At 35.3% G+C, this 13,479-nt stretch overlaps 1 protein-coding gene across 1 annotated transcript; it reads left to right on the top strand.

Annotated features, from left to right (window-relative positions):
* The first annotated feature begins 3,944 nt into the window (after positions 1 to 3,944).
* Positions 3,945 to 6,101, top strand: LOC136210728 (glutamate decarboxylase 1-like). Its single transcript, XM_066002111.1, has 6 exons — positions 3,945 to 4,235; positions 4,340 to 4,540; positions 4,639 to 4,853; positions 5,027 to 5,280; positions 5,361 to 5,413; positions 5,493 to 6,101. The coding sequence occupies exons 1-6, from the start codon at positions 3,945 to 3,947 to the stop codon at positions 5,961 to 5,963; spliced, it is 1,485 nt and encodes a 494-aa protein (XP_065858183.1). The 3' UTR covers positions 5,964 to 6,101.
* The last annotated feature ends 7,378 nt before the right edge of the window (positions 6,102 to 13,479 follow it).

Here is a 13,479-nt window from a genome sequence, read left to right as displayed (position 1 = left end):
CCATAACATTCATAAATTGGGTCAATTTCAGACATAATTATAAAACACATATATTTTTGTTCCTGACTCTGCACCAATTGCATAACAATTCGTTCAAAAAAAGGATTTCATGTTTTTTATAATTTAATAATAGAATTAAAGATTAATATTTATAAATTTAGTGGATTTTTTGAATTTTTTTTGTCTATTTCGTACAAAAAGATAATATATTTTTTTATTTTTTATTTTTTTCATATCCCAACATATGTTTGTGATTTGTTACTTATAAAATGACGCATGACAAGATTCATGGCCGAGAAGACAGTTTAATGGATTATTTCTCAAATTGATCCAATTTATCAATGTTAGAGGTAAAATTGCTATTGGCTTCTAACGTTAGGGGTAGAATTGCACCATTTTAGACGTTAGAGGTAAAATTGCTCATGGCCCAAAATGTTAGGGGGTATTTTTGCACCTTAACCCTATAAAGTAAGAAGACTTTGAAAGGTTACAATAAGACTTTGAATCTGCATAAAGGTTGAAATAAGACTTTAAATTTGCATAAAAGTTGTAAGAAAACTTTGAACTTGATGTAGAAAATGGAGCACGCATGAAGCAGGAAGCAAATGGTGTTGTAGAAAAACAAATGTTTTTTTTTTTTTTTTGCTGAAACTGGGCTGCAGGGCGTGCTGGGCCAAATTTCAGCTCATTGTTGCATTTGTCTCCCTTTCGCACTTTGTCCCCTTCTTTCTTTGACTTTTCTCCTTATGACGGACCGAAAAAACGTTAGGACATCCTAACGTTTATTTTCGTCTCCCACTGTGATGGAATTCCGTCAACATTTCGTCCCAACTAAAGTAAGCAAAATCTGCATCGATCGATATAGCCACAGTTTCGGTTCGTCATAATTTCTGTCAGTAAGGTGATTTAATGACGAAAATAAGGGATTTGATGGAAATTTCCATCACTGTTCGACAGTATTTTAGTAGTGAATTAAAACTTAAATTAGACATTTCAAAGAGTAATTTATTTTCACACAAAATGTTAAACTACTTAACTAAGAAAATGTGAGTGGGTGAAAGTGTGTGAAACTATTTAACTAAGAAAAAGTAAAGTGAGTGAAAGTAAGCGAAATTAAGGAAAAAAGTAAATAAACTAACTTTGACTCGAATTTACTAAACAAGTTCAAACAAGTATTTTAACTAGAAAGGTAATGAAAAATTAATTAATTAAGCCAAAAGACTCTAAAAATCGTATACAAAGATAGAGATAAAACGTCTCTATCACTAGCTAGTTAAGGTCGTACATGAGATGTCTCCTAATAGAAGACTCCTCTTGAAGGAAGACTTCTTCTAATAGAAGAAGGATCTCAATAAAAGAAGGATTCCTAGAAGAAGAGTGCTCGGTCAGAACATTATAAATAGACAATTTGATAAACCCCAAAGGTACGTCAACATCACTACTTCAGAAGTATTCCACGTCCTTCAACCCTTCAGACCTTTGCTTACTTAGCAAAGGAGCAGTTCACCAGACTGCAACCCCTATTTGACTGTATGTTCTATCTTGTAAGTACTTTGGAGAAGGATATGAGGGACGTTTCGGAAACAGAGATAACATTGGTGCGGTGAGCGTGGAACAAACAAATACACAACTTTTAGAAAAAAGAAATGATTACCGTAGAAAATCACACACAACAGTCAACAAACCTATCTTATCAAAAGTCCAGGGAGAAAATAGGGAGGAATCTGAGCCAGAATCTCGGCGTCTAGAGTCGCTGGAACCTCAATACCAAAGACTAGTAGATGGGATTATCAGTCGTTTCACTCAAAACTTGGGCGAAAGCTAAAAAGAGATGGATGACATCAAAGCATCATATGCAGTGGAGATGATCAAGTTAAAAGAAAATTTGAAAAAGGTAAAAAAATCATGCGCGATAACCAGGAGAACACCGGAAAATTTAGTTATCATCCATCTAGACCAGCAAAAAAGTATTCCAGGAGAACATCCCAACGGAGGAAACGGTCCAGATCGCGTAGCTCTAACCACAAGATGAAATAACAATTAGCTCATCGGATAGTTTCCTCTTTGTACTATGTTGGACTTTAGATCATTGAAAAATCATTCAACTCTCTTAATCGTTGATTAGCTGATCCTAGTATGAAGCCCTAAAGAACTTTACAGATCGAAAGGGGGACATATGATAACAGGCAAATAAAGGTACATGACGTGAATCAACCAATAAGTCCAGATCAAAGGCAATGATGAGAGATAACTGCCTTTGACATGTGGACTAAATGAAAAACTGCACATCAAGATTAGGTTCACCTCAATCTCCCATCCTCAAACAAATAGGATACCAGAGGTGACAAACTAAACATTGTTATGTAATAAAGAAAACACTGGTGCCCTTTACACCTCATGGGTAGAAAAATTGTACAAAAGTAGAAATTTCTCATGCATTGGTATCTAGGGGGTTCTAGCTGGAATCTCCTTTTCTTTTACATGAGACTCTGTTATTTCAAAAGAAAAATTATAATTCTAATCACTTTGTGCATTAATTTTATTTTCCAAGATGCACTATTGATATTAAAATAGCAACATTTTGTTTCCATCTATTTTAGTTTGATGTTCCATACCCTACCCGAACAATGTAGTTATTTTGGTTTATTTCTAATCTCAAGTTGATAAATTGGGTTTTTGTGACAATTTTATGTTTTTTCTTTCAAAATAATAGACTTCTGATGTGTAAATAAGTGAATCTTTAGTTTGCATTCTAATATCACTCGACATGAAATGTTCTAGTGAACCATAATTAAGATAATTAAATGTAAATTTTGAATTTTAGCTTTTGAGATTAAGGTGTGAAACCTAATATCATTCAACTGGTACGGTACATTGTTCTATCTTAGTAATGAGCAAATTTATGCGGCTTTTGGATTATTGGTATAACTCAATGTTAATTATTCTGGTAAAATTTGCTAAAATTATTTCGACTTTTTTCTTTAAAACATGGTGATATGATATTATTACTAAGGCCTAAGGGTGATTTTTTTTTTCTTTTTTTTTTTCCGTTAATTTGATTAGTTTATTATGTTTTAGTTATTAGTCTTTTTGAGTGCATTGATATTTTGTGGTAAATATGCATTAGCCTGATTGATGTTCTGCAAATTTGTGAATTTTTAGTATCAAGGCTACTAAAAGGCGTTAGAATTTTGTATAACAAAAAATTCATTTGCATCGCGCTAAGTAAAAGCCCGACGCAAATGACCTGGTTGTCCGACACAAGTTATTTGCATCCCGGTCTTTTGTGTCGCTTCAAAGCGTAACATACAAATAGTCTTAAAAAGTGCGACACAAATAAGATTTTTTCATTAGTGTTTTTTTATTATAGGAGATTGCAGTCTCAAACTACACTAGAGAAGTTCCTTTTCAAGATTTCTTACATCACTAAATATTATTTGTTTATAATTTTTTTTGAAACCGGTTGAACTTGAGTTGAGTTGAATCTTTAACTCTCAATTTTATCTTGTTGGATTTTGACAAGTTTAATAAAAAAAACTCAAAAGTAATAAATAGTTTATAATAAGTGATAATCTAGAGTATATATGTTGATTTTAACTCGTTGTCCTAGGAAGGAATGATGAATTAGATCTAATTTTAAGACAGAAGATCCTACTAAGTTGGAAGTTGTAAGACATAAGCTATTTAAAGTGTTAGAATATTATACTCTAAAATGGTTGATTTGAAGAAGTAATATGTAACTAGAAATTAAAAAGTAGCCACAAATATTATTATTGAGTAGAAAGAAATAAAAGAATTCTGTCTGAGACCCGTAAATTGTTGCAAGAGAGAAGATCTAAAAATAGGAAAGGGTTGTTAATACATTATGATCTAAGAATAACAATTGATATAAAAAGTTATCATCTTCAGTACTACCTTAATTAATATCATTAAAGTATATAACAATGGCTATCTCAAAGGCTGCATTAGAATCAGATGTGTCTCTCCATTCAACATTTGCCTCTCGATATGTTCGAACTTCGCTTCCCAGGTTCAGGATGCCTCCAAATTCAATACCAAAGGATGCAGCTTACCAGATCATTAATGATGAGCTTATGTTGGATGGAAATCCAAGGCTCAACTTGGCTTCATTTGTCACCACTTGGATGGAACCTGAATGTGATAAACTCATCATGTCTTCCATCAACAAGAACTATGTTGACATGGATGAGTATCCTGTCACCACTGAATTGCAGGCATTCTTTCTCTTCCACCTTTCTTTTTTCTTTATATATGATCCTCCAGTTGTTGTTTAAATCTCTGAATTTGCAATTTTAATACATTGTGAAAATGGAAACAGAATCGATGTGTAAACATGATAGCACATCTATTTAATGCACCACTTGGAGAATCAGAAGCAGCAGTTGGAGTAGGAACAGTGGGATCATCAGAGGCTATAATGCTTGCTGGATTAGCATTCAAGAGAAAGTGGCAAAACAGAAGAAAAGCTGAAGGAAAACCCACTGATTGTCCTAACATTGTAACCGGTGCTAATGTTCAGGTATCTATAACCTAAGCTAACCTTCCTCCAATATATATATATGTATTCTGGAATTACAAACTTCCTTCAATTCACATACAAATTATATATATATGAAGGTATGCTGGGAGAAATTTGCCAGGTACTTTGAGGTGGAGCTGAAAGAAGTGAAGCTATGTGAGGGTTACTATGTCATGGACCCTGAAAAGGCTGTGGAGCTGGTGGATGAAAATACAATTTGTGTAGCAGCTATTCTCGGCTCCACTCTTAATGGTGAATTTGAAGATGTCAAGAAATTGAATGATCTTTTAGTTGAGAAGAACAATGAAACTGGGTACTATATACTTACCCCTCTTTCTTTCTTTTTTTATCTAAATCAATATATAAGCTTAAACTAGAGATTTCCGAATATGAATCCTAGTGATCTAAAAGATGTCAGTAATCAGATTCTCCTAAGAAAATATCAAGATATATGAGCATTAATTAGATGAAATTGATCTTGTGTAGATGGGATACTCCAATCCATGTGGATGCAGCAAGTGGTGGGTTTATAGCACCATTTTTATATCCAGAACTGGAGTGGGATTTTAGATTACCATTAGTGAAGAGTATTAATGTAAGTGGACACAAATATGGACTTGTTTATGCTGGAATTGGTTGGATCATTTGGAGAAATAAAGAGGACTTGCCTGAAGAGCTTATCTTCCATATTAATTACCTCGGAGCTGATCAGCCCACCTTCACACTCAACTTCTCTAAAGGTACACATATTTACTACTACCATTTTTAGTATCCCAAAATGCTACCTACAATCTTCATAATTATTATTATTATGTTGCAGGATCTAGTCAAGTCATTGCTCAATATTATCAACTGATTCGATTGGGTTTTGAGGTGAGAAATTCTATTATGATATTACCTAGCTAGTGTTTTGGTGCATGCATATAGAATTCAATAAAATGTATGGATGCAGGGATACAAAAATGTGATGGAAAATTGTAGAGACAACATGCTAGTACTGAAGGAAGGACTGGAGGCAACAGGGAAGTTCGAGATAGTATCAAAAGAAGTAGGGGTACCATTGGTAGCCTTCTCAATAAAAGACAGTAGCCAGCACAATGAGTTCGAGCTGTCAGATATGTTAAGGCGCTACGGCTGGATTATTCCGGCATACGCTATGCCACCGGACGCCCAACACGTGACAGTGCTTCGTGTGGTGATAAGGGAAGACTTCTCAAGAACACTGGCAGAACGTCTTATAAATGATATACAAAAGGTGATGCATGAGCTTGATTGCTTGCCATCAAGGCAATGTGGTAAGGTTACTGTCTCAGGAGATGGTAATGTTGTTATTAAGAAAACAGCACTTGAAACTCAAAGGGAGGTTACTACTCTTTGGAGGAAGTTTGTCATGGAAAAGAAGAAGATGAATGGTGTTTGTTGATTTCCTCATCCGGATCTTAATCAACTACTATCTCATCTCCTACAAGGATCATATTTCTATTTTTGGGATCCATTTCTTCTTCAAGATAGATTCTTTTACTTGATCTTATTTATTTATTTATTGCTAATGCTTCTTAAACTTCCACAATGTTTAGAATATGTTTTTGCCTTTTTTAAGAGCCTGCAAGGATTTTTTTTTTTATACTAAATTCTGAACATGTGATTACTGAAAATAAATATGTCTAACTTCTACACTGTGCCAAGTTTAAAGGACAAAAAATCTAAGGTTAAGAATGAGAATAAATTGAAATAAGTGCGCCAAATAAATTTAAGGGTAAAGTTTAAATAAAACCTCTGTGGTTTCACTAATTTTCAGATAGAGGATTATGGTTTACTTTTTGTCAAAACAAGGATTGAGGTTTCAAACTTGGATTAATACTATTAAAACCATCTTTAACGACCTGAAAATGAAAATTTTCAAGAATTAAAGTTGTTCAATGTCATATTTTCTATGGAACTGCATTTTCGATTTTCGAAAATCATCTTTTTTGGATCTTTCTCTCTTTAAACATTAACTTTCTCTCTCTTTACCAAACATCATCTAAACAATCTCAAAATAAAAAAGTTGAAGAATTAAAGTTGCTTAAAATATTAGTAGTTCTTAAAATATGTCATTTTTGAAGTCGTCAAAGGTGATTTTAATAGTATCAATCGAAAAAGTCCTTATTTTGTTAAAGTTAAAAACTTCAATCCTCGTTTTGACAAAAAGTAAACCACAGTCCTTTATCTGAAAATTAGTGAAACCACAGGGGTTTTATTTGAACTTTACCCTAAATTTAATTGCAAGAATATTGACTATAAATGCAATGACTTTTTTTTTAAAAATTAATTGAACAATTACAAAGTTGAATTAAGGAAGCAACAATGTAAAAATGAAATTGAATTCCCAATTGAGTTTTTATATATGATGTTGTGAAGTCTTACTTAACGATGGACTATTTTTATAATTTATAAATATTAAATATTAAATATTAAATTAAAAAAAAAATATGGCATCAAATTCGATGCCACCCCATTAATTAATTGAGCCAACAAGAGTTTATGATTGAAGAGAGTAGGAGATAATTGAGGGAGAAAGACAAATTACATAAAAGGTGAGGTGAGATAATTGTCAAATTTGATACCTAGAAATACACATAAGACCGAGCGTCAGTTCTAAGAAATTCCAAACATACAAAGAGATATCCCAAACTCAATTTCCACAAAAGATAAATTTAAACGAAGAAAGAAGAGAGTAAGAAGGCAATGATAAAGGCCCGTCGTTTCACAATGGGCATAAATAAATATGTTTTCTCTAAGAGTTGGTATGAAGATGAACTTTATGTAGTCAAAGAATCTTTTATCTTTTTAGAAGGAAAAAAAAAACTAGAAACAGAGTTCAACTTCCTCTCTAAACACTTAATGGTCACAAAGAGTTTTTCTATCAAGAAAAAAAGAGCTATTTATCATAACAGCGGGCAACCCAAATGACACATTCTTTAAAGGCTCTGACACAAAGAAGATCAATATGTATGCGTGATCCCTCAATGAATACACATCTCTTCCCAATCAATGCATGTTCTGTCTCCAACCATTGCATGCTTCAGCCCAATCTTGAGACTCACATCGTCCAAGAGTATTATGTCATCTGTTGTGAACATAGTTGTTAAATCGAGATACGACTCGTGACTCGAAATCTCATTTAGTGAATCGAGACTCGTGAATCGTAAGATACAGATCGCTTTTAAAATATTATAAAAAAATAAAATATTAATATCCAAATGAAACATCCATACATTTATTCCTTTTATCTTTTATGTTTAACGTACAGTACTGATAAATTTCACAACTCTATAGACATAGAAGGGCCTGCCTGTACGATTTCTTCTCACCATCAATGACTATGAGTAATTTATTAATCCTATATTTTAGTTTTCCTATTCTAATAACTATAAACTAAAATTAAATACCAAATTAACAAATTTAACTCAAATCTAATAGCTAATTTAACTGAAATTCCATCAATAATATAAACTAAAAAGAAATAAAAATAATAATTAGAAGTGAACTCAACACAAATAGAAAATAATAAGAAACCTAAAAACTGAGGAAGCTAAAATAAAAATAAATGAATGAAAATGTATTGTCCGAAGAGTCCATGAACAAACAAATCTATACTATATATAATAGTGGAAGCAGAGAGAAATGAGAGAAGTGTTTTAAAGGCTTTTTTGATGAGTTGTCAACGTAGTATAAAATCAAAATTAAAAAGATTTAATTAATTAAAAATAATATTTATATTTATAATATATTAAACAATTACTATCCTATTAATTAAAATAATAAAATAAAGTAAGAGTTACAGGAAGATGAAAAAAACACAAAACAAAGGAAATCCAAAAGTCACAAATAAACTTCTATATAAAGCATGATAGATAGTACTCCACCATTATATCCATTGGCCATGATAGATAGTATTATAATTCTGAAGGTAATTGTTCGATTTTTTTCATATGTTGTAGTTATTTTGTTCTTAATTGTGTTGTTGTTTTATTTTTATTAAATAATAGTTGTTATAGTTTCATCTTTCAGATTCATTTCTGCCGTTATCCAGGTTTTATATCTCTTGCTGCCTTATCCATGTTTTCTTTTTTTATTTGTTTTTTTTTTCAAACTGATATCTCCGATTGAAGAAATCCGATAGAAATAGAAGATGCATGGACAACTAAAATCGGAAAACACAAAAGTGTCAAAAATTACAAGAAATTCTTATGTTTCTCAAGGTAATTATTCGATTTTTTTTCATATATTTTAGTTATTTGTTTTTTTCAAACTGATATCTCCAATTGAAGAAATCCGATAAAAATAGAAGATGCATGGACAACTAAAATCAGGAAAGACAAAAGTATCAAAAATTACAAGAAATTCTTATGTTTCTCAAGGTAATTATTCGATTTTTTTCATATGTTGTAGTTATTTTTGTTATTTTTGTTCTCGATTGTGTTGTTGTTTTATTTTTATTAAATAATAATTGTTATAGTTTCATATTTCAGAGATGAAATTCAATTTCTATCGTTACCCAGATTCCATACCTCTCGCTACCTTATCCATGTTTTCTTTTTTATGTCTTTTTTTTCTTTTCAAAATGACTAAAATAAAGATTTTTGTATATTTGTATTCTTTTTTAGTATATGTTGCTAGGTGTTATCATTTTGATTGTTAACTCTAACTAAATTTTGGATTTTCGGCTTTATATGAACTTAATTTTTAGCTTTAATTGAAGTTAAATTAATTTTTCTAATTTGGAACCTGTTGAAATTTACTCATTTTTTTAGTTTGAGTTTATCTAACTGGTATGGATTGTATTTTTTATTTTAATGTATTTTGGTACAAATAGATATAAAGTTTCACACAATAGTTGTTCATTGAAGTTTGATACATATTAAATAAAATATTAAAGAGGTATTGAAATACTATACTTACAATGAAGTTTATTTCAATTATTGATAACATCGAGATATTATCGCAAGGACCAAAAGAGATAATTGCCTCAAGTATGCCACGTAGCACAAGAAGCCGCCCGGCGGATCTCCCTGGATTAGCTCTAAGAGATCCGCTGGCGGATCTCTAAGGTGAGTCTCTCCATTTTCCCATATAACGGCTGGTCGCCGTCTCGGCCATAAATGAATCATTAATATTCTCAAAACCGTCAGGTTAAGAGTAACTTATAACCGCCAATAAATGAGCATTAATAGAGACTTTCTAGTTACCTAGGGGTTACGAATTCTCCAACTATAAATAGCCTACATCTAGGGCTACCAAAAGGTACATTCATTCTTACGTTCCCTCATCCTTGTCAATACAGTTTATTCTTCATATTAGCTACTGACTTAAGCTTCGGAGTGTCCCCGACCGATCCCAACGGCGCCTCACAGGGACGTGATCCGATCAGAAGTTTCTCCAGTGTTATCAATTGGTGCGGTGAAGGTGGAATCCTTGGTCAAGATAAAGGATTTTTCGTTCACACTGAAACATCATGACGGAGGAAAGACTAAATTTCTCCTCTGGGATTAAATCACTGATAATTACACCGCCAAGTGCTGGTCACACAGATATGACCACTCATGAGACTTATTATAAATATCACAAGGAAGATGGCTACACTGATGCTAGACTCAAAGAGGACTCGATGAAAAGGAAGAGAAAAGACACAATTAACGTCATAGCTGGCGGACCAGGTTATCAGCCAACAGCAAAAAAGGCAAGGGTGACCACCCTTGAAAGAACGTCATTAAACCGCCCTTTTTCAGATGCAGGTCAGAAGATTGCACCCCATGCGGACGCACTGGTCGTCACCATGATGGTTGAAGGTTGGGAAATGAGGCGAGTAATGATTGATACGGGAAGTTCATGTAACATTATTACGCGAGGAGCATTCACCAAACTCAAGATTGATCCTGTCCGGATAGAACCAACTGTGGTCGATATTTTAGGAGTCACTGGTCATACCATTCGGACGAAAGGTCAGGTTACTTTGGATTGCGAGCTTACCGGGGATGATCAAGTTTGGAGAGAAGATTTGGAGTTTTCGGTCTTAGACGGACAATTAGCTTACAATATTATCCTTGGACGACCTTTTATCTCCGGAGTTGCAGCTCTTATCTCCATTCGCCATTTAGCACTCTACATTCCCACGGTCAAGGGATGCATGATGGTTAAAGGTTGTCAGAAAGAGGCCCAAGAGACATATTCTACATCCTTAATGATTCGTCCTCAATCTAAGGAGGAAGATGAAGAGGAACACGTCACAATGGCTTTGGGGGAAACCGAAATGTACCCTGTGGCGGATGGGAAGCAGGTACGGATAGCTAAAAGTCTACAAGGTGAGATCAGAGACGCAATCACCAAGGTACTTGGCGAAGCTGAAGATGTTTTCGCATGGAAAGATGAAGTACTCCCCGGAATTAGCCCAGATGTGATCACCCACAAACTCAACATTGATAAAAATGCGGTTCCTGTGGCTCAGAAGCGGAGAAACCATGGTCCGGAAAGGCAAAAAGTGATTGAGGATGAAATCGCCAAGCTCCAAAAGGCGGATGCCATTGAGGAGGTGCTTTATACCTAGTGGTTGGCAAACGTCGTATTAGTCAAGAAAGCTGGCGGATCTTATCGTATGTGCATCGATTTCACAGATCTTAATAAAGCTTGTCCCAAAGATAATTATCCTCTACCGTGCATAGACATGCTTGTAGATGGAACTGCTGGTCACGCAATGTATTCCTTTACTGATGTAAAGTCTAGCTATCACCAAATCCCTATGGAGCCCTCAGATAGAATCAAAACCTCGTTCATAACACATCAGGCCACTTACTGTTTCAAGGTTATGCCCTTCGGGCTCAAGAATGCGGGAGCTACCTATCAGAGGATGATGAACAAGATATTCGCGGACAATAAAAGTGGTAATTATTCCGTCTACGTAGATGACATGATCATTAAAAGCATGACGGCAGAAAGGCATGCGGAGGATATAAGGGAAGTACTGGGCGTACTGCGACACCACAACATCAAGTTAAATCCCGAGAAATGCACTTTTGGAGCTACATATGGAAAATTTTTAGGATTCATGATCAGCGAAAAATGAGTTAGCCCAAATCCTGACAAAGTCAAAGCAGTTCTTGAGATGCAAGCGCCCCGGAATATCAAAGAGGTACAACGCCTTAATGGGCGTATCATAGCCTTGGGCAGGTTTATTTCTTGCTCAGCCCGTAGATGTCAGCCTTTTTTCGAAGTTATCAAACAGCAAAAAGCATTCGAGTGGAATGAAGATTGTCAGAATGCTTTCGAAGGAATCAAACGGTTCCTCACAGAACCACCTATGATGAGTCGACCTTTGAAGGGAGAAGATTTATACATGTATATATCGGTCACGGATAAAGCCGTATGCACGGTCATGATACGGGAGGAGGATGGCCAACAGTTCCCAATTTATTACGTGAGCAAGGTTTTGAAAGATGCTGAAACCAGGTATTCAAGACTAGATAAAATGGCACTGGCTGTTGTAACCACGGCAATACGCCTTAGGCCATATTTTCAGGCGCATACAGTAATAAATCGTACCAATATACCAATGAGAAAAGTATTACAGAAACCGGACACTTCGGGAAGGTTGATGGAGTGGGCGATCCGCCTGGGCGAGTTTGATGTAAGATATGAAAGCAGGTCATCATTGAAAAGTCAAGTCCTGGCGGACTTCGTGAATGAATTCACTGATGAGGGGATATCTCATCCCAAACCTCCGTTAGAAGAATGGTCGATGTATACTGACGGGGCTTCATCGGCGGAGGGAGCAGGGGTTGGAGTTGTGATCAAGGGTCCCCATTACATAAAATTGCGGTACGCAGCAAAACTAAATTTCCATGCCACTAATAATGCTGCTGAGTACGAGGCCTTGATATTGGGTCTACGTATACTTCAAAAGATCACCCCGGAGCGGATCGTGATCTACAACGATTCAAAACTAATGGTCAACCAAGTCATCAAGAATTACGAGGTAAAAGACGAGACCCTGGCCAAATATGTAGCAGAAGTCAAGAAATTGCTAGATAGCCTTGAAGCTAAAGAAGCCAGATGGGAATTGGTTCACATACCAAGAGAATCTAACACAGAGGCAGATCAATTGGCAAAAATGGCTTCTTGTGAGGCAAACTGGGCGGATCCGGACTGTCCCTTCGAAGTAAAAATGGCTCCGGCATTTGTATCTGCGGAAGTATCTCTACTCACAACAGTAGAAGATGATTGGAGGACGGTCATCCGCCAATATCTGCTAAATGGAACATTACCTGAAGATAAAGAAGAGTCACGAAGGATAATCAGAAGGGCTGCTTATTTCTCCTTGATCAACGATGGTCTCTATAGAAAATCCTTTAGCCATCCTTGGCTGAAGTGCATTCTACCTGAAGAGGGACAACAAATCCTTAAGGAACTACACGAGGGATCTTGTGGGTCACATGAGGCATCCGCCACGATTTTGAAAAAATCCAGGTTAGCGGGTTTCTACTGGCCCACAGCCGAGTTAGACGCCCAGAGTTTGGTAGAATCTTATCACAGTTGCCAGATTCATGCAAATGAGTCGCACACTACCAAGCACATCCAAAAACCAATTATTGAAGGCCGTCCGTTCGCCCTCTGGGGAATAGACATTGTTGGCCCATTTCCTCCAACTCGCCGACAAAAGAGGTACGTAATAGTGGCAGTGGACCATTTCACCAAATGGGTGGAAGCCGAGGCTGTTTCCTCCATTACAGCGGAGCAGATAGTAGAGTTTGTTAAGGACAACATCGTAGGAAGATATGGCATTCCACATACTATTATCACCGACAACGGGACACAATTTAACTGTGGCAAATTCAAGGCTTTTTGTGAGGGATTGGGCATCCTGAACAGATTCGCTTCCGTTTATTATCCTCAGTCCAATGGAA

The sequence above is a fragment of the Euphorbia lathyris genome, chromosome 1 (assembly GCF_963576675.1).
Source record: "Euphorbia lathyris chromosome 1, ddEupLath1.1, whole genome shotgun sequence".
NCBI lineage: Eukaryota > Viridiplantae > Streptophyta > Magnoliopsida > Malpighiales > Euphorbiaceae > Euphorbia > Euphorbia lathyris.
This window is presented reverse-complemented; position numbering and strand designations above follow the sequence as displayed.